Below are 18,625 nucleotides of genomic sequence, written 5' to 3'. Positions count from 1 at the left end.
ACACATATTTTATGTACAGTTATATTTTCAGGTGAATAAAAATATGTCTTCTCAATTTTTTTAAAACATAATTTTGTGAGCTCATAAATGTAAAGTATGTTATGCAGTTTTTTTTTTTTTTCAAAAATTACTATCCCCACCTAGCCCCAAGGTTGCCCAGGCAAACCCAATTGCTACTCAGAAGACAACATGACTTGTACCTTTGCTTCCCTGGCTTTGAGGGAGAACATTGTTTAAGGCATTTGTTGTTGATCATGATGCTTAGGACATGATGCTGACAGGCTGACAGACAATTTCTATTGTCTAGTAAATGGCCATACACTGTTACTAGAGATATAAGTTGGCTCAAAAAAGTTCCACATTTACTCTCTAAGTTTCCAAATTATCTAACTCTTAGACTTAACACTGTGTTACAAATTTATAACCTTTTATGGGTTTCACATAAAAAAATAAAATATTGGCAAACAGTGAAACTACATTAGAACTAGTCATGCCAGCTTAGATGGCTGAGTGGTTAGCATATCCACTCTCTAACCAACAAGAAGGGGTTGGAATCCCACTGTGGGCATGAATGTTTGTAATTGTCTCAAGGTGGGAGATGAATTTCATTGTCTGATGCAAGCCCACTGCCCACTCATTAGAGACATGAAGTGGCTTGAGAAGGTCCACATTTGGTCTCAAGAACAGGGTTTCTGGATGATATAAAAAATAAAATAATACAAGAAAATATCTAAAATTATAAAAATAGAAAAAAATTCTTAGCTCACTAACAGTTCTAATACTATAGGTTTACAACCTTACAGGGGTTGGAGTTGCATAAAAAAATCAGAATCTAGTAAATTGAAATCTTTAGGTATTTCATTTGAAGTCCACAGAATTTTTGTTAGAAACAAGAGGAATGTAGTAATGATGAAATTTAAAAGTTTGTATGGCCAGTCTACAAGCAGAGGAACTGATACAAAATTACAAAAAACTGATACAATATTATCCTAAGCTACACAACTGAGTAATCAACCACTTCACTTCACCTGTTAAGATTTGTTTGTTAATTATGTGTTATTCTCCTGCCGGTTTGTTAATTTTTCTGACGTTTCTGGGTGGGAAAAGAAAACTGGTAAGAGACACATCTCCAACTGAAAATGCCCTTATAAAGGGTTTCACTATTAATTCAATCTCTGGTCTTTAAGTATTATGTGGAATTCATATTTCACTGTAAACTAATCTCATATGTTTCTTTGGCACAATAAAGTGCTGGTAACTATTCATTATATTCACAATGAAAAGGAAGCTGACAACTCCTTGTCATTTCTGAACACAGTTAAACAAAAATCAGATGGAATTCTACTCAGAATGACATCACATTAGAATCTTAATGTAGTCAGATAAATCTATCATTTATCTCACCAAATTAGGAAGCAATTTGCCATTCTGATAACTGACAGGATAGACTGATTACACCATGTAATTGACGTACAATTACATGGTGCTGCATGGAAGTCATTTGTCAGGCAAGGGTCAGTTAACTGAAGGGTTGTTGTTTTGAAGATGGAAGAAATGGTAGATTACTGTACATGAATGCCAGCAGTATCAGGAATAAAAGGGTAACAGTTTCTGGCCTTGGTAATATGTTGGGACCACAGACTGTAGGCAAAAGAGAGAGAGAGAGAGAGAGATCTAGCTCGCTGAGCATATACTAAAGCATAAAAGTATATGCTCATAGAGTGTAAAGGGTATAGTATTTTTAAGAAAGATAGACAGGACGAGAAAGTGAATGTGCTGCTAACGATATAGGATGATTTAGGTCCAGTTAGGGTAGAAAGCTACGGGTGCAATACTAGTAATAACAGTTTTGTATGGCAATGAGTTTAAAGTTATCCGGTGTAAAGCAAAGCCTAACAAGATCAACTGCATGGTGGGCGTTCTCACAGGCCTAGTGGATTGGTTGATGGTGATGACTAACTGCATCAACAAAGCAACCTGATGTGTGCTAAACAAATAATTAAAGTTGCTTATGATGATTACTTGTTGAGATGGAAGAGGAAAGAGTCTATCTGAGCCACACAGAGAACACATCATCAATATATATATCTTAGCCAGGCAGAAGGTTGATAATGGCAGTACCGAGGGCATATCTTTCAAAATGTTCCATATAGAAATTGGCAAGAGGGAAAGCCATGGCTGTCCTCTGTCTGTTCATATATTTCTTGGAAACATGTCGACAAACACCATAGTGTGAGGAACAAACAGCCATGGCATCCACCTTAAGAAGATGTAGAACTTCCTTCCACTGTGATGACTGCAGCAATCCTACGTGGCATCTTTCCACAAGTGTACAATAGCAATCAATAGGAACTTGGGACCATTTTTCCTGTAGGCATGCAATGAGGTCCTGGACTGCTGTGGGGCAGAAGTCCCTTGACCTCACTGACAAATGTCAGATGACTGGAATATAGCTGTAACAGTAGCCATCTATACAAAGAGATTTAAAAAAAAAAAAAAAAAAAAAAAAAAAAAAAAAAAAAAAAAAAAAACTTAATTTGAGAATTGCAGGGAAATTTCCTTACTGAACGTTCCAGAGAAGATTTGTGTGAGCACATCTGAGAAGAGGCTAGCTCCAGAATGAAAGAAAAATTATGGTACAGAAACCGATGGAACAAACTAGGTTTAGGCTAAATAAGGATTATTAGGACCAAATTTTTACTTTAAATAGTTAAGAAATGACGTATTACATGATCATCCCATATGATGCCATCATTCTACTCATTAGAGATTAAAAGTGGCTTGGTCCCTAGTGCAGGATTCAAAAAAAGAAAAAAGTATTTAATCCTTAGCCCACCCACAGCAATACTATTGTACTAGATTTTCAACTTTTCATGGATGGCATTCATAAGAGTATGGTCAGCAGGGATCTCAGGACTAGATTTTTTAATCTGAAGAGTGGTGAACGAGCGGAATGAGTTGAGAGAGTATCATAAGTAATCAGTGAATGACGTAGCATGGACTTCACAGAATGAGATTTTGAATTTCAGGAGAAACCCCATGTGATGATGATAGCAATAAACTGTGTGTATGTGTAAAAAAATAAGATCTATATTTAAATTTTATACATCTGAAAACACCATATGATAAGGCAGCAAGAGAAAAGCTCTTTAAAATGGTAGTTATATGGTGTAAATAGAACATTATATAGAGCCCCCCCCCCCACACACACACTTATAATTGAAGTCAACAATTTAGACTGAAAAATGTACAGGACAATGTCTGATGTAAAATCATATTTAAGACAAGGATACTCACTATCCTCACTATTATTCAATGTTTATATGGATTGCATTATGAAGGAAAGTAGCATTAAACCTGGTATCAAATGGGGATATTAAACAGAGCTCTTTATGTAGATGATGATGTACACTATTATTATTATTTGACACCTCCAGGGAGTCCAAAGGCTCATCGAGGGAGGGCACCTGCTCTACAGTTCTGTCTCCACCACTCAATACACCAACGCCACATACTGCCAACCACCACTACTATTTCCACAGACAATCACAAACATCCATGCCCACAGCGGGATTCAAACCTGCAGCCTTTGGCTGGAGAGCAGATACGCTAACCACTCAGGCAGCCAGGCTGGCCACTAAATCCACTACAAGTCATTAAGACTAAATTAAATAACTGCTGTAAGAAATTTTTACAAAAAGCAATAATCAAAAGACAAACCTTCCCAAAAGAGGAAGGTCACTAATGGAGTGCCACAGGGATCTGTTTTGGGACCATTATTGTTTAACTTGTATGTTAATGACATTGGGACCAGCAAAACTGGAGATGTGCAGCTGTTTGCTGATGATGTAAAGTTGGGAAGGGCTGTGAGAAGTAGAGAAGTTGTTGTAGCTTTGAAGAAAGATCTGAATGGATTGTGAGTGGGTAAATGATTGGAGTTATATCAGTTTAATGTTGCAAAGTGCAAGGTCTTGAAATTTGGTAGGCAAGGTTAGGTTTCAGAATATACTATTAATGAAGAAATTTAGGAGATGGAGGATATGAGAGATCTGGGAGAGATGGTGGACAGAAATTTCATGTTTAGGGGTCTCATTGCTAAAACTGTAGGAACATCCCAATAGATTATGGCAATAATGAGGAGGACATTGACATGCAGAAGCAAAGAGGTTATGGTTCCCTATATAAGGCTTTGATCAGGCCACATATAGACTACTGTGCACAGATTTGGTGACCTAGTATTTAAATGTGGGGGGGATAAGAATGTATTGGAGAAGGTTTACTAAGTTAGTATCAAGTCCATATAATGTCAGATATGAGGAGAGACCAGAGGAATGCAACTTAAGAGCCTTGTGAACAGAAGAAGAGGGATATGATATGATATGATAAGACATATGTTGGTGAGGGATTGTTACCAGATTAATGTAGAGGAGATATTTCAGAGTAGAGGGAGGCAAGGATAGAACCAGCAGCCATCCATGGGAGCTGTTATAAGGAGGGTGTGAGCAGGAGAATGAGAAGCAGGTCCTTTGCATAGGGAGTGATTGATGAGCGGAATGTATCGCCTGAAAGTATGGAAACTGAATGGGTTCAGAACATGGCTCGATGATCATTTGCCATGAGAGAGTATAGACCCCCTCCTCCCACACACATAATGAGTCCTTTGACTCCATGGAGGTCAGATATAATTAATAAATTATGAAAATAGGTCAGAACATGGAAAACTTGAACCACATTCTGAATGGAGAACCTACAAAACAAGTAAAACATTTCAGCTATTTAGGCACAATTTTTTGTGAAGATGGTAAATTAAATATGGAAATACATAACAAAATAAACTAAGCTGGTAGGTGAGGAAACCAGCTCGATAAATTTATATGAAATAAGAGAGAAATTAGCCAGAACACTAACAATATGAAAGTCTGTTTAAACTGATTTTAACTCTTATAGAGCTGAAAGTTAGGTTGAAATAAAGTTTATAAAAGCTAATGTGAGAATTCAGAAGAAAATCAGTATCAGTGGCAGAATCATATTAAAAATATCAGAAAATTACTTCATATCATTAATATTCAAGAATGTATGAAAAGATTGAACCTAAGGTCCCTTAAACAGAACAGGAGAGGAAAGTTAGCAAAGGCAATTTTTGATGCTCGAATGGCTGGAAAAAGACTCATACGAAGACCAGATCTAGATGAAAGCTGTATCGCTTAGAATAACAAAATGTAAGATTTTAAAATATTGGACAGCAGATTGTGACAGATTAATTTTTTTTTGGAGAGGGAGGGGGGGGGTTCACAGGAAACAAATAATAAAAAATTATGTTATCATACCATTCTGAAACATCTCAAGGGTACATACTATCGAATAATGTTTTTTCCCTTAACTAAGTTTTCAGTGTTCTGGTCCCTGTGATACACACAATAACCTTAATCATCCAAGAGCATTGGCAAAAAAAAAAACAAAAAAAAAACTGGAAATAGGGTGAACTGGAAAAAAGAGCTCCCCATAGAAACAGACTGTCAGTTAGAATGCCGATATCAATAACATTAGTATCACAGTTGTAGCAACTAGATGAAATTAGAAGAATAAATAAACAATTTTCCTCTAAAAACAGATATACAAAATATGGACATATATATCACCCTTGAGGTCACTGTACATTGTGACTACATAATAATATATGCAGATGTACTATTTATGATTGAAAAATCCAGAAAAGAATGACAATGTTTATTTGAATGCAACTTTTTTCATGCATTTTTTTGTCTATTTTATAAAAAATTGGTAATATTCCTTATTTGTACGTCCATCTGGATTCAGTCGTGTATGCAGATCTTGAAATGTAAAGGTTACACTAATTATTGCATAATGAGTCTTGACTCCATGGAGTCCTCTCCTCCTAGAAACAATAGCAAAAAATACTAATTATCTGCATATTTTGGGTGACATATTTGAGCCTCTTTTTCCCCCCTGATTGCCATTTTTATTAAATCTAGAGTGCGCATCTAGAATTACAAATAAATAAAATGCACATCATAACTCACTTCGCTATCCATTTCATTCACCGTAATTTCTTGTGTGTGATTTTCTGCAGAAGAATCATTACTTCCAGTATCAACCTCCCCTCCAGCTACAGTCCTTTCGATCTCGCTAATGCAGCTTCCTTTCCTGCCGTACTCTCCAAGGCGAAATTCTGTACAAGGTGCATTTTCATCCTCTTCATATGAACCTGCCGGAAGAAGCATGGCCTCTCTCGACGCTCCAGGTTCAAAGTCTTTAGGAATTTCGTTTTCGTCTTCTTCTGGCTTTTGATGCGAGATATTACATACAATATTTGGCTCCACAGACGCCATCTTTATATTAATTGCATTGTAGAGAAGATGAAAATCGATTGTAAAGGGTAGCTAAAACGGTTATCCTTTTTGTGGCCACTGCTTGACTAAACATATCTTAAAAACCTGCTTTACTTTTATAATACAATATACTTATGTGATCCCTTATTGCAATGAAACTCAACTGTTTACAATTAATGCCGTCGATAGGTGTCGCTATATTTATATAAGTACGTTACGTTAGTAAATAAAATACGTAGTATCAAGCCTCTTTTCAGTTGCTATGATATAATTAAATAAACTGGGTTTTTAATTGATAAATGTTTGAAGGCGAGTCATATCCTCCTTCAGAAGGGCTAGAGAGTTGGCCAGTCTTGAAAACTTTATTTATATATTGGGGAACGTTACAGGCATTATTTTGTGATCACGCGTCTTACATCAGCGAGTTTCAATGGAAGATTTTAAGAACGTTTTTGTCGGTATTATGTGTCAATATTTTGCTCATATATGTCGCGTGGAATAAATATGGTGGAAAAATAGGAGAACGATTCATGAGACCCGGTAAGAACTATTAAAAAAAATGTAAATATATATATATATATTTTATAGAACAATCGTTAGCATTTTTTAAAATATTTTTGTGTTGTATATGATTATTGCAGATAACTACAGTTCCTGTTAAAGATACCAAGCAATTTTATAAACTTGGTACCGAAGGTAAAAAACTTTCTACAACTACAGTGCCTGCCTCTGAGTATATGAATAGCTTAAAATTTTCCTCCTCCCCTGAATTCCTTACTATAATCGGGAAGTACTTGCTAGCTGTTTAGCTTCACAAGAACCTCTTTTAATTAAAGAGATCATCATCAAATTCCTGACAAATACCCTCCGGATGGGTGAACAGGATTTTATGATAGTACTACATGAAAAGTTACATCATTACTCACTTCCTATCAACAATTTTCCTACAGATCAGCCTGTTATCTGTCAACATTCCAATAGTAAATCTTATATTTCTGTCTTCTGAGGCAATTTTACCTGGCATTATTATTATTATCTTTTTCCTGACATTATTATTATTAGACACCTCCAAGGAGTTCAAAGACTCATTGAGGGAGAGTGTGCCAACAGCATCGAATGATTGGTCCCCTTCCAACTGCTAACCGTGCTCAAACTTACTTAACTGAGCCATTAATAGCAGAGGCTCTACCAATCGACCAACCTTTGCTGGCATTCTAGTAAAAGAACACTTGATTAGCTAATCTTTCCTCTCCCATTCTATTTAAGTGCCTTACTACCTGAGATTAGCTATGCTAACAATGTCAAGTTCTTTCCTAATATCCTTGTTTTTAATATGATACTGCCATTGATGCCATCTGTCTCCTAATGTTTCTCAGGACTCTCATATCTGTGGTCTCCAGTCTATAATCAAGAGTTTTATTTCTGACTAAGTTCTCAGATTCATAAGTTAAAATTGGTTTGAACAGCTAGTTTAATATTTTGACTGATCTGTCTCATTCCATTTAAATTTATTCCGTTGACCTCCTACCATACTAGCTTCGCTAATTTTGCTATATCCAAATTTTATTTGCTATCTTCACTAAAATTTGTGCCTAAATAGCTGAAATGTTTTACTTGTTCTATAGGTTCTCCATTGCAGTTGATGTTTTCATTGTCTGTCTTTTTAATGCTGATTTTCATACAAAATTTATTACAGCAGTTATTCAATTTGGTCAGGAAATCATACAGACTTGTTCTGGATTTATTTAGTAGTATAACATCATCTATATAAAGTAAAAAGCTGAGATTAACATCTCCAATTTTGATATCAGGTTTAATACCACTTTCCTTCATAATGTGATCTGTATAGATGATGAATAACAGTGGAGATAATGTACACCCTTGTCATGCACCTGACTTAACATCAAACCATCTTAATTTCGCCTCCTTCATTTCTAACTGCTGATTTAAAACTCAAATAGAGACTGTGTGTTACTTGATATAATGTATCATTTACACCATATAATGAGCATTTTGAACAGTTTCCTCTCGGCACCTTATCATGTGCCTTTTCCAGATCTAAAAAATATAAATACAGATCCTTGTTATATTCCCATGATTTCTCAACTATTTGATCCTACCAACCTGTTTGGCCTGAACCCAGCTTGTTCTTTTCCAGCTTCTCCTTCCCAATTGTTCTTATCCATTTCTCAAGAATACTTGCATAAATTTTACAAGGAAAACTCAGCAGAGAAATTCCTCTGTAATTCTCACATTCAGTTTTATTCCCCTTTTTATAGATGGGCATTATGAGCTCTATTTCAATCATCTGGAATTTGACCCTCTGAGTTGGCCTTCTGAATTATGCAGTATAGCTACTATAAAACTTTTATACTATATTTTAGCATTTCTGGTCGAATGTCATCTACTCTAGCTGCCTTTCCTCATTTCAGGTTTGTGATGATAGCTTTTTCTACTTCAATTACAGATAATAGCTGGTAGAGTGCACCAACGGCTACACCCTGGGACTTTACCTCGACTGGCATGCAAAACTAAGTGAGGGTATAAGCATTTTATGCTGTAGTGGAGGAGAGTGTCTCCTTGTTGCACCTGAAGACTGGAATGGCAGAGTTAACTGATGACCAAAATTTAATTTGACAATGGTAACGAAGGCATGACAACAAACTATTATTATAGAATTATGGTAGAATGTCTAAAGCAGGGGTTCCCAACCCTGTGCCCGCAGGCACCAAGGCGCCCGCCGCTGTTCAACCATTTGAAATAATCACACAACAATTCATGGCACATGCTATATGACGCATGCGTTAATGACACATGACGAGTATTAAATGCATACAATGTAAAGTAGACACGCATTCGAAGTTGTTCATTCCAGTTTAAGAACTGGAATATCATCTTCTCCTAATTATGAAGCACTGGCCAATGAAATGCAATGCCAAAGATCACACTAACTTACACATATATATTTAAATTTTTATATAATGTAAACTTTTAAGTAATAAAACATTTGATTATAATGTAAACTTTGTATGTATTCGTTTAACAAACGAATTCAAAAAATTTGCTTGAAAAAATAGATGGTCCCTGTTGCCCTATCGGTATTTTAGAATGTGCTCTAGGAAACAAAAAGGTTGGGAACCCCTGGTCTAAAGGCTTTAAATGATAAAGCTATAAGATCACTAGCTGACATAAGTACAAAACTGGACCTCTACTAAAAGATTTTAAGCATTAAACATTCCTACCAATAGATAAAATATCTAAGATACTTAAATGTGAAGAGTACAGAACAATCAGATATGTTATATATCATCCTAGAAAGAAATAAATGTAAAATCAAATTGGAAATTAATGAGAGACAATCTGGTTTTCAGGAAAATAAAGGTACTGGAAAAGGACTCTTCAACATTAGAACTATTATAGAAAGATATCTAGAGAAGCAGAAAGAAGTCTATATATGTTTTATTGACTACATGAATAGACTATTTATAGACAATAAATTATATATTTAGTTTAATCCTTTATCCAAGTGATATTTCAGGTGCAAACTTTGTTTGCTTACACTTGGATAAAGGATTAAACTGAATATATAATTTATAGTCTAACCAAGTGAAAAAAACTTCCAACATCTTTCTCTAATCCAGAGTAATTTAATAATAAGGTGACATCTTTTGGCAGCTTGTATATGTAAATATGACTTCTGCATTACTTCAACCTTGATATCACCTCTGGGTCTGGCTCCCACTGAAGAGACCTCAATAAAGGTTGAAACTGGTCTGGGTGGTGACCGTTTTATCAACCTTCTAGATCAGAGGTCTGGAACCAGCGGCTCCGGAGCCGCATGTGACTCTTGGCTGAACAAAGTGCGTCTCTTTTATATTGAATTAAAAGATACATAATTAATACAAACAACTAAATATTGTTTTATGATGCAACCTGTTCGTGGCGCTAGTTACTATGCATGTGACGTGTGTTACACATGAAATTTTATGACATGAACAACTGACAACTACGTTACATTTGAAATACCAATAAATGTTAACCCTGCATAAGGTAACTAGTGCCACAGTGAAAATTTTAACTAATTGATCAGCTTTCCTGTCAAACACTATGGTTTTTAGATACATATGGATTTTAACTGTCAAAATAAATATTCTGTTGGTTTAACTTATTTATTGTGGTACTAAATGGTGTTTTATTTAGTGCCAGGTAATGTTATGCACAAATTAATTTTTATTATGTTATTATGTTGAGTTTGTGTTTTTACTTGCAGGTAAATTTGTGATAATAACCCTCCTAATATGAGTTCAAGAAAAAGAAAAATAATCGAAGAAAACGGGATTCAATAAAATGTGGATAGAGAAATTTGCATTTATAGAAGTAAATGGAAACCACTATGTTTAATTTGCCACCCACAACTTCAAAATAACAAATCAAGTAATGTCGAACGACATTTTCGAGCAAAACGTTTAGACTTCAGTAAAAAATATCTTGAGGGTGTTAATAGAAAAGAAAGTTATTGAAGTATGAGCAAAAGAAAACATTGCTTCAGCAAAGAAATTTGTCAACTTGGACGAAATCTTCGTCGAATACTACTGAAGCAAGTTTTTTTGTTATCCCTTGAAATAGCAAAAGTAGGAAAACCTTTTACCGATGGTGAATTTCTAAAAAATTGCATGTATGTCTCTGAAATTCTATTTAAAGATATGAAAAATAAGGACGAGATATGTCAAAAAATTAAAGATTTGCCTCTTTCGGCTAGAACTGTCAAGGAACGGATTGTAACAATTTCTGCAGACATTTCAAATATGCAAATTATGGATATTAATTCTGCCATTTTATATCTATTGTGGTTGATGAATCAAATGATATTTCCAATATGGCACAATGCTGCGCGATGATTAAATATATCACTTCTTTCAGTATACGAGAAGACTTCTTGATCCGCTAACACTTAAAGGTCACAATATTTCAGAAAACCTTCTAACAAGTTTACAGAATATAGCATGCATTGCAACCGATGGTGGGCCTTCTATGATTGTAAACAATAAGGGGTTTGTTAAATCCACTCATATTCCACATGGAGTTATTTAATTTCATTGCATTTTGCATCAAGAAGCTTTAGTTGCAAATTCTTTAGGATTATTACAACAACTAAAAAGAGTGATGGATGTTGTTGTGCCAGGCATTGAATCACAGACTTTTTGACACATTTTTAGAGGAACTAGGTAGTCAACATAAAGATTTAGTGATATTTACATCTATACGATGGTTATCAAGAGGAAAAGCATTAAAACGTTTTTTTTTCCAGTGCTTAAAACAAGTAATAGTTTTCTTAACCACTAAAAATTATAGCATAAATCATGTGGAACTTCTCAGTAATCCCGAATGGATACAAATTTTTTGTTTTTTGCTTTATATGACAGGACATTTTAATAAGCTAAATTTGAAGTTGCAAGGGAAGGGAAACACAGCCTTATCTTTGAACAGAAACTAAGAGTGTTTTTTGAACATGTTACTGAAGAAAAATTTATATATTTTGAAAATCTAAAAAATTATAGATTGAGTTTAAATCAAGAAAAAGTTGATCGCGAATATTCGCTGAAATGATTACTGTAATTTTAGATTCATTTACAAGCAGATTTCAGGATTTTAAAAAACATCAGGAGATGATGAAATTTATATTGCATCCGTTAAATTGCAATTTAAAATTAATAGATATTGAAGTTTTTCCCGGAATATCAATTGCACAACTACAAATGGAGCTTCTGGAAATTCAGAATAAAAGCATCTGGGTACAAAAACTTCAGGAAATGGTAGCAGAAATTGACGAAAATGAGGAAACTATGGAAGAAACACCACGGGAAATTATATTTAAATTTTGAACTCTTTCCCAACTAATTATTCAAATGCCAGGCGACTTGCTTTTGGAGTTTTGACTCTTTTCAGTTCAACATACAATTGTGAACAATTTTTCTCTTCAGTGAATTAAATTAAAAATAAGTATAGGAACAAATTGACTGATGAAAGTTTGAAAGCCGAATTACTATTAAAGCGCACGACATACAATCCAGATTTAAGTAAATTGGATGAGAAGATGCAAAATCAAAAGTCTCATTAGTGAATTTTAAATTAAAACAATCAAATATCTATTAAAATAAATAATATTGTATTTTTGTTCAGACTAATTCTTTTTGCAATACAAATTCTGACTTTTTTGCAATATAATACTTAAACATGCTTTGTGATTAAAAACTTAATCAAACTTAATGTTGTTTTATTTATTGAACATATAAAAAATGTATATGCAAACATAAAACTAGTATTTGATAACTGGAAGTACTGAATTAAAAACAAATTTACCCAAGTTCGAACTAACTGCAACTTTGAGTCACCAGGAAAAATTGAATTGAAGTTGCAGCTCCCAAAATTTTGTTTCAATTAATTTTTTTGGTGGAATGGCTCTTTCGTTCTAAAAGGTTCCTGACCCCTGTTCTAGATCAACCTTCATTAGCATGAAAAACATTCTGACCTCAAGGGAAATTCACACAAAAAAAAGAATTTGGCTGTCCAAATGCTATGTATGGTCATCACTGCTATATGGAGCAGAAATCTGGACAGTATCAAAGTAATATAATAAACTTAGTTTAATCCTTTATCCAAGTGTGAGCAAACAAAGTTTGTGCCTGAAAGTATCTTCAGGACTGGGGTAAGGCGGTACAACACCGGGCAACTTCTTGCAAAGGTGGAGTAAGCTAACATCACTCCTATTTCAGTATCTCCTATAATGCAAAACACATCTCCTTGTGGATATGTTTAATGTTATGCATCAAGAGAAGGGTCACTACCCAGACTAATTTCGACCTTTATTGAGGTCTCTTCAGTGGGAGCCAGGCCCAAGTGGAGATACCAGGCAGAAGCATTAGCAAGGTGATCTCTACCTATAGGAGTTGCCAAACGGTGTGCCACCTTTTTTAATAAATTACTCTGGATTTAGAGAAAGATGTTGAAAGTTTATTATTCACTTGGTTAGGCTATAATAAATTTAGTTTAATCCTTTATTAAAGTGTGAGCAAACAAAGTTTGTGTCTGGGGTGATCTTCAGGAGTGATGTTAGCTTGCTCCACCTTTGCAACAGTTTCCCAGTGTTGTACCACCTTACCCCAGTCCTGAAGATACTTTCAGGTGCAAACTTTGTTTGCTCACACTTGGATAAAGGATTTAACTAAATTTATTATAGTCTAACCAAATGAAAAATAAACTTTCAATAGTATCAAAATATTGTAAAAATAAACTGAAAGCCTTTGAAATGTGGATTCTCAGAAGAATCCTTACAGTCCCATGGACTGCCAATAAACTAATTTATAGATATTACAACTGATTGGAGAAGATAAGACTTGAAAATCATTAAGAAAGGAGAACCACCTAACTTGGTCACATACTAAGGCATGAATCCTACAAAAAACACTTAGGAGGAAGAGATACAAGGGAAAAGAAGAGGAAGAGACAAAGAACAGATTGGATGTGAAATATTAAGGACTGAACCTTTTTGTCTTTATGAAGAATGTAAGGGAGAAGCACCAAACCGTACATGGTGGAAGCTCATGGTAGTCAACCTTCTGGAAGGCAATGACACTTAACAATCATCATCAAATTCCTGACATGTACCCTCAAGGAGTGTACAGGATATGATAGTACTACATGAAAAATTTGCATCATTACTAACTTCCTATCTACAATTTTCCTCCAAATCAGTCTATTACTTGTCAAGACTCCTATATTATCATTCTCAGATTTTATATTTCTATTGTCTAAGGCAGCGCTTCCCAAACTGTGGGTCGCAGCCCACTTGGGTACTGTTAGTTTTGTTCAGGGGGGCCATGAAATAATGAAAACAAATTTAAAATGTTTTAAGACCAAGTGTGCCGTGTTAAATGTGTATATATATAAGATGCTAAAAAGGTAATATTTGCATTTGATTTTTGCAATATTTGCTGTGTATGTTTTGTATTAAATATAAATACAATAAATATTATAATAATATATGTCTGTATTACGAATTTTTTTTCGATAGAGGCCGTGAAATACTTTAATTTTTCCAAGGGGGCCTTTACATCCATAAGTTTGGGAAGCACTGGTCTAAGGCACATTTACCATTTCAATCCACCTATATCTTGGTCTTCCTCTGGGTCTTTTCCTACCAACCTGGCAGAGAACACCTGTTTTGCTAATCATCTTTCCTCGCCCATTCTGTTTAAGTGACCATACCACCTGAGATTAGCTCTGCTAACAAACTCCTGGATGCCGACAATGTCAAGTTCTTTTCGAATATCCTCGTTTTTAATATGATATTGCCATTAATGTCATCTGTTCACTCCTCTAATCTTTCTCAGGACTCTCATATCTACGGTCTCTAGCCTTTGGTCAAGTGTTTTACTTCTGACCCAGCTCTCAGATCCATAAGTTAAAACTAGTTTGAACACTGCTTGTATACAGCTAATTTAGTGTTCTGACTAATTTCTCTCTTATTCCATATGAATTTATTCAATTGACTTCCTACCATACCATATACCAGCTTTGTTGATTCTGTTGTCTATTTCCATATTTAATTTACCATCTTCACTAAAAATCGTGCCTAAATAGCTGAAATGTTTTACTTGTTCCACAGGTTCCCCGTTCACAACACAGTTGACATTTTCAACGATTCAACCTCTTTTCATTGTCTTTGTCTTTTTAATGCTGACCTTCATACCATATCTTAAAACAGTTATTCGGTTTAGTCAGGGAATCTTGCAAACTTGTAGCAGATTTATTCAGAAGTATAACATCGTCTGTATAAAGCAAAGAGCTGACATTAACATCTTCAATTCTGATATCATGTTCAATACCACTTTCCTTCATAATGTGATCCATATAGATAATGAATAACAGAGGAGATAATGTACATCCTTGTCTCACACCAGAATTAACATTAAACCATCTTCCTGTACTTCCTTCAATTCTAACTGTTGACTTACAACTCAAATAAAGACTAAGTATTGCTTGATATAATGTCCCATTGACACCAAAGAACTGTAGCGTATTGAATAGCTTCTCTCTTGGCACCTTGTCATATGCCTTTAACAGATCGACAAAACCTAAATACCGATCTTTGTTATATTCCCATGCTTTCTCGACTGTTTGTCGTAAAGTGAAGATCTGATACTGACAACCTCTATTTGGCCTGAATCCAGCTTGTTCTTCACCAAGCGTTTCTTCCACAATTCTTCTCAACCGTTTCTCAAGTATACTTGCATAGATCTTGCGAGGAACACTCAGTAGGGAAATACCTCTGTAATTCTCACATTGTTTTATTTCCCTTTTTCTATGTGGGCACTATGGCAGCTCTACTCCTTTCATCAGGAATTCATCCCTCTGTCTAGGCTTTCTGAACTATGCAGTGCAGCCACTGTAAGACTTTTATACCACCATACTTCAGCATTTCTGGTCGAATATCATTTACTCCTGCTGCCTTTCCACATTTCAAGCCTTTGATGGCTTTTTCTACTTCAAGTAGGGATATGTATTCCTGACTGTATGCCTGTTGAGTGTTTTTTACCACTGTGCTATCACTGCTTGTTTCATTTAGCAATTTTTCGAAGTAATTACTCCCTACTTCAAGGATATCTTTTTCTCCTGTTTTCATGTCACCTTTATCATCTCTAACTCCTTTTACAGCAGTCTTTCCTCCATTTCTAAGCTTCTTCAAAATCCTCCAGAATATCTTACCACCTTCTTGTTATTTATTTTCTATGTTCTTGCCAAAGTCCTCCCATGACGTTTGTTTAGCTAGTTTTACACAATGTTTCGCCGTCTTACATTTGTCCCTGTATTCGCTAAGAGAAAAATCTGGCTTATTTGCCAGGAACTTTTGATATGATTTCTTCTTTTCTTTCACTGCCTCTTTAACTTCCTGTGTCCACCATGGAGTCCTGATTTTTCTACCCTTGCAGAGAACCTCACCATATGCACCTCTGGCTGAATCAATCAGGGTTTTCTTCAAGGCTTGCCATTGAATCTCCAAGGTTTGGTTCTTGTTCTGAAACTCTTTCATTTTTTCTTCAATAATCTTTGTGTATGTTAGTCTACAGTTCACATCTGAGAGCTACTCAACTTTTATTTGCTTTAAAACTTTCTTACATGTTATTCTTTTCAATATGAAATTCAATTTTATCCTGCTCAAGACTAAATAGTGATTGCTTCCAATTTCAAATCCTCTGTACACTCTGGTGTCCTGCACCAGGGAGAAAACATCACTATTAACAATAACATAGTCAATGAGATTTTTCTTATTCCTTGCCTGTTCTCTCCATGTGAATTTGTGCACATTTTTATGTTGGAACATGGTGTTAGTAATAACCAGTCCATGTCCTGAGCAGAAATCCAACAGGTATTTGCCATTATTATTAGCTTTGCTCTTTTCTCCAAATTTTCCCATCCAGATAGCATTCCTGTTCAGTGTTTTCTATCCCCATGCTGTCAGTGCTTGTTTCATTTAGCAATCTTTCAATGTAATTACTCTACACATCAAGAATATCTTTATCTTCAATTTTCATGTCCTCTTTATCATCTCTAATTCCTTTTACAGGTATTCATTCCTCTATTTCTGAGCTTTTTAATAGCCTCCAGAATATTTTACTACCTTCCTGATATTTCATTATTAAAATTTATGGAAACAATTACCTTGTTATAGTAACACTTCAATTTAAAAAAAAAACAATAAATAAATACAACAAAATAATCACTGTTGTTTAATTTCGACAGTATATATTAGAACATAGAATTATAAGTAAATAATTATTTATTGACTTATTGCTGATATTTCGCTGGTATTATAACCAGCATCTTCTGAGCACAAAAACACAGTTTGTCACAGTACACAAGACTAGAACAACATGGTGTAACAAAGGGACTAGTATAACAAAATCGTAGCAACAACACAAAGACTAAAGTCCTAATTAGGCACCCTCTATCTATTTAAAAAAAAAACAAAAAAAAAAACAGAGGGAAAGCAGGTACTAGTTATGTCTTAAGATGAATCTCTTCCAAATATTAGGCAAATTTATACAGCCATATTTGTTGAAATTCGGAATATGTTTTAAGGCTTCTGTTGCCTCTAAGAACAATCTCTCTTACTTGTAAAAGCTTCTGTGTAGTACTTCTGTTTTCTTCCAGTTGATCTTATGTTCAGGGGTATCCAAAGCATGGTCTGCTAGGCCCGACTTTTCATAGTGATAGTGCCGGATGTATCTTTTATGTTCACTGATGCAAATGTCCACAGTTCTTCCTGTTTGACTGTAGTAGGCTTGATCACACAAGCAGGGTACTTCATAGACTCCTGGATGTGATAAAGGAGGGATGCTGTCCTTAGGTGAACAGATGAGAGTTGCTAATTTGATACGTGGTCTGAATACAGTGCATAGATAGTTGATGTTTATTGAGAATTCTAGATATCTTTTCCGATATGCCTTTAATGGGATGGAATGGTGATTGTCCATAGTAGATAGTGGGAGGGGTTTCTTAGGAGCATTTAGTATTTTGTTTATCTTATGGGGATTATAGCCATTGACCAAGAATGTGTGACATAAGTGAGCCAGTTGAGCAGCAAGAGCATTGTCATTGGAACAGATTGCTCTCACTCTGTGAGTTAGCATTGTTAAGATACCGTACTGTTGAGAAGGGTGATGGTGTGATTGTTTGTGTAAATATCTCCCTGTGTGTGTGTGGGTTTTCTAAAAACTGAGAAATGATAAGTAACCATCTGGAAGACGTGTATCCAGGAAGGGCAGCTTTGATAATACCTCACTATTCACAAATGTGCCATTAATTGAAACCCTTAATCTGCTTAAGTCACACTTTCCCCCTCATATATGTGAACTATTTAATTTCACAATACATGCAGGATATTTCACATGGAAAGGGAAAATAAAATATGCAAAGAGCTATGGGCTCCCCCCCCCCCCAACCAACTTCTACATATAACACCTTGGAAAAACTAGCTATCAATACAGCCACTCTCAAACCAACACTTTGGCTACGCTATGTTGACGATGTGCTTGCTATTTCGCCACATGGCCCAGGACATTGGATACATTCTTAGTGCATTTAAATAGCCAACATCGAAAAATCCACTTTACAATGGAACTGGAAGCTAATAGCTGTCTGCCCTTCCTGGATGCACTAATCACACATCTTCCAGATGGTTCCTTATCATCAGTTTTTAGAAAACCCACACATAC

The 18,625-nt window shown here is 35.2% G+C and overlaps 2 protein-coding genes across 2 annotated transcripts in view; one reads left to right on the top strand and one right to left on the bottom strand.

Moving 5' to 3' along the window:
- The window catches only part of Mon1 (vacuolar fusion protein MON1 homolog), a 90,676-nt gene extending 84,256 nt beyond the window's left edge, over nt 1–6,420 (bottom strand). The window contains exon 1 of the mRNA XM_090393211.1: nt 6,042–6,420. Within this exon, the coding sequence (XP_090249337.1) occupies nt 6,042–6,350 (309 nt within the window). The 5' untranslated portion in view covers nt 6,351–6,420. The remainder of the gene's footprint in view (nt 1–6,041) is intronic.
- A 186-nt stretch (nt 6,421–6,606) lies between these two features.
- Nucleotides 6,607–18,625, top strand: part of Gint3 (GDI interacting protein 3) — a 115,237-nt gene continuing 103,218 nt past the window's right edge. Inside the window, exon 1 of the mRNA XM_090393213.1 lies at nt 6,607–6,890. The gene's annotated coding sequence lies outside the window, so the exon portion shown is untranslated. The remainder of the gene's footprint in view (nt 6,891–18,625) is intronic.

The sequence above is a fragment of the Typopeltis vanoorti genome, chromosome 5 (assembly GCF_054136105.1).
Source record: "Typopeltis vanoorti isolate ZY-2024b chromosome 5, IOZ_Tvanoo_1.0, whole genome shotgun sequence".
Classification (NCBI taxonomy): domain Eukaryota; kingdom Metazoa; phylum Arthropoda; class Arachnida; order Uropygi; family Thelyphonidae; genus Typopeltis; species Typopeltis vanoorti.
The sequence above is the reverse complement of the archived record's forward strand: the minus strand, read 5'-3'. Positions and strand labels throughout refer to the sequence as shown.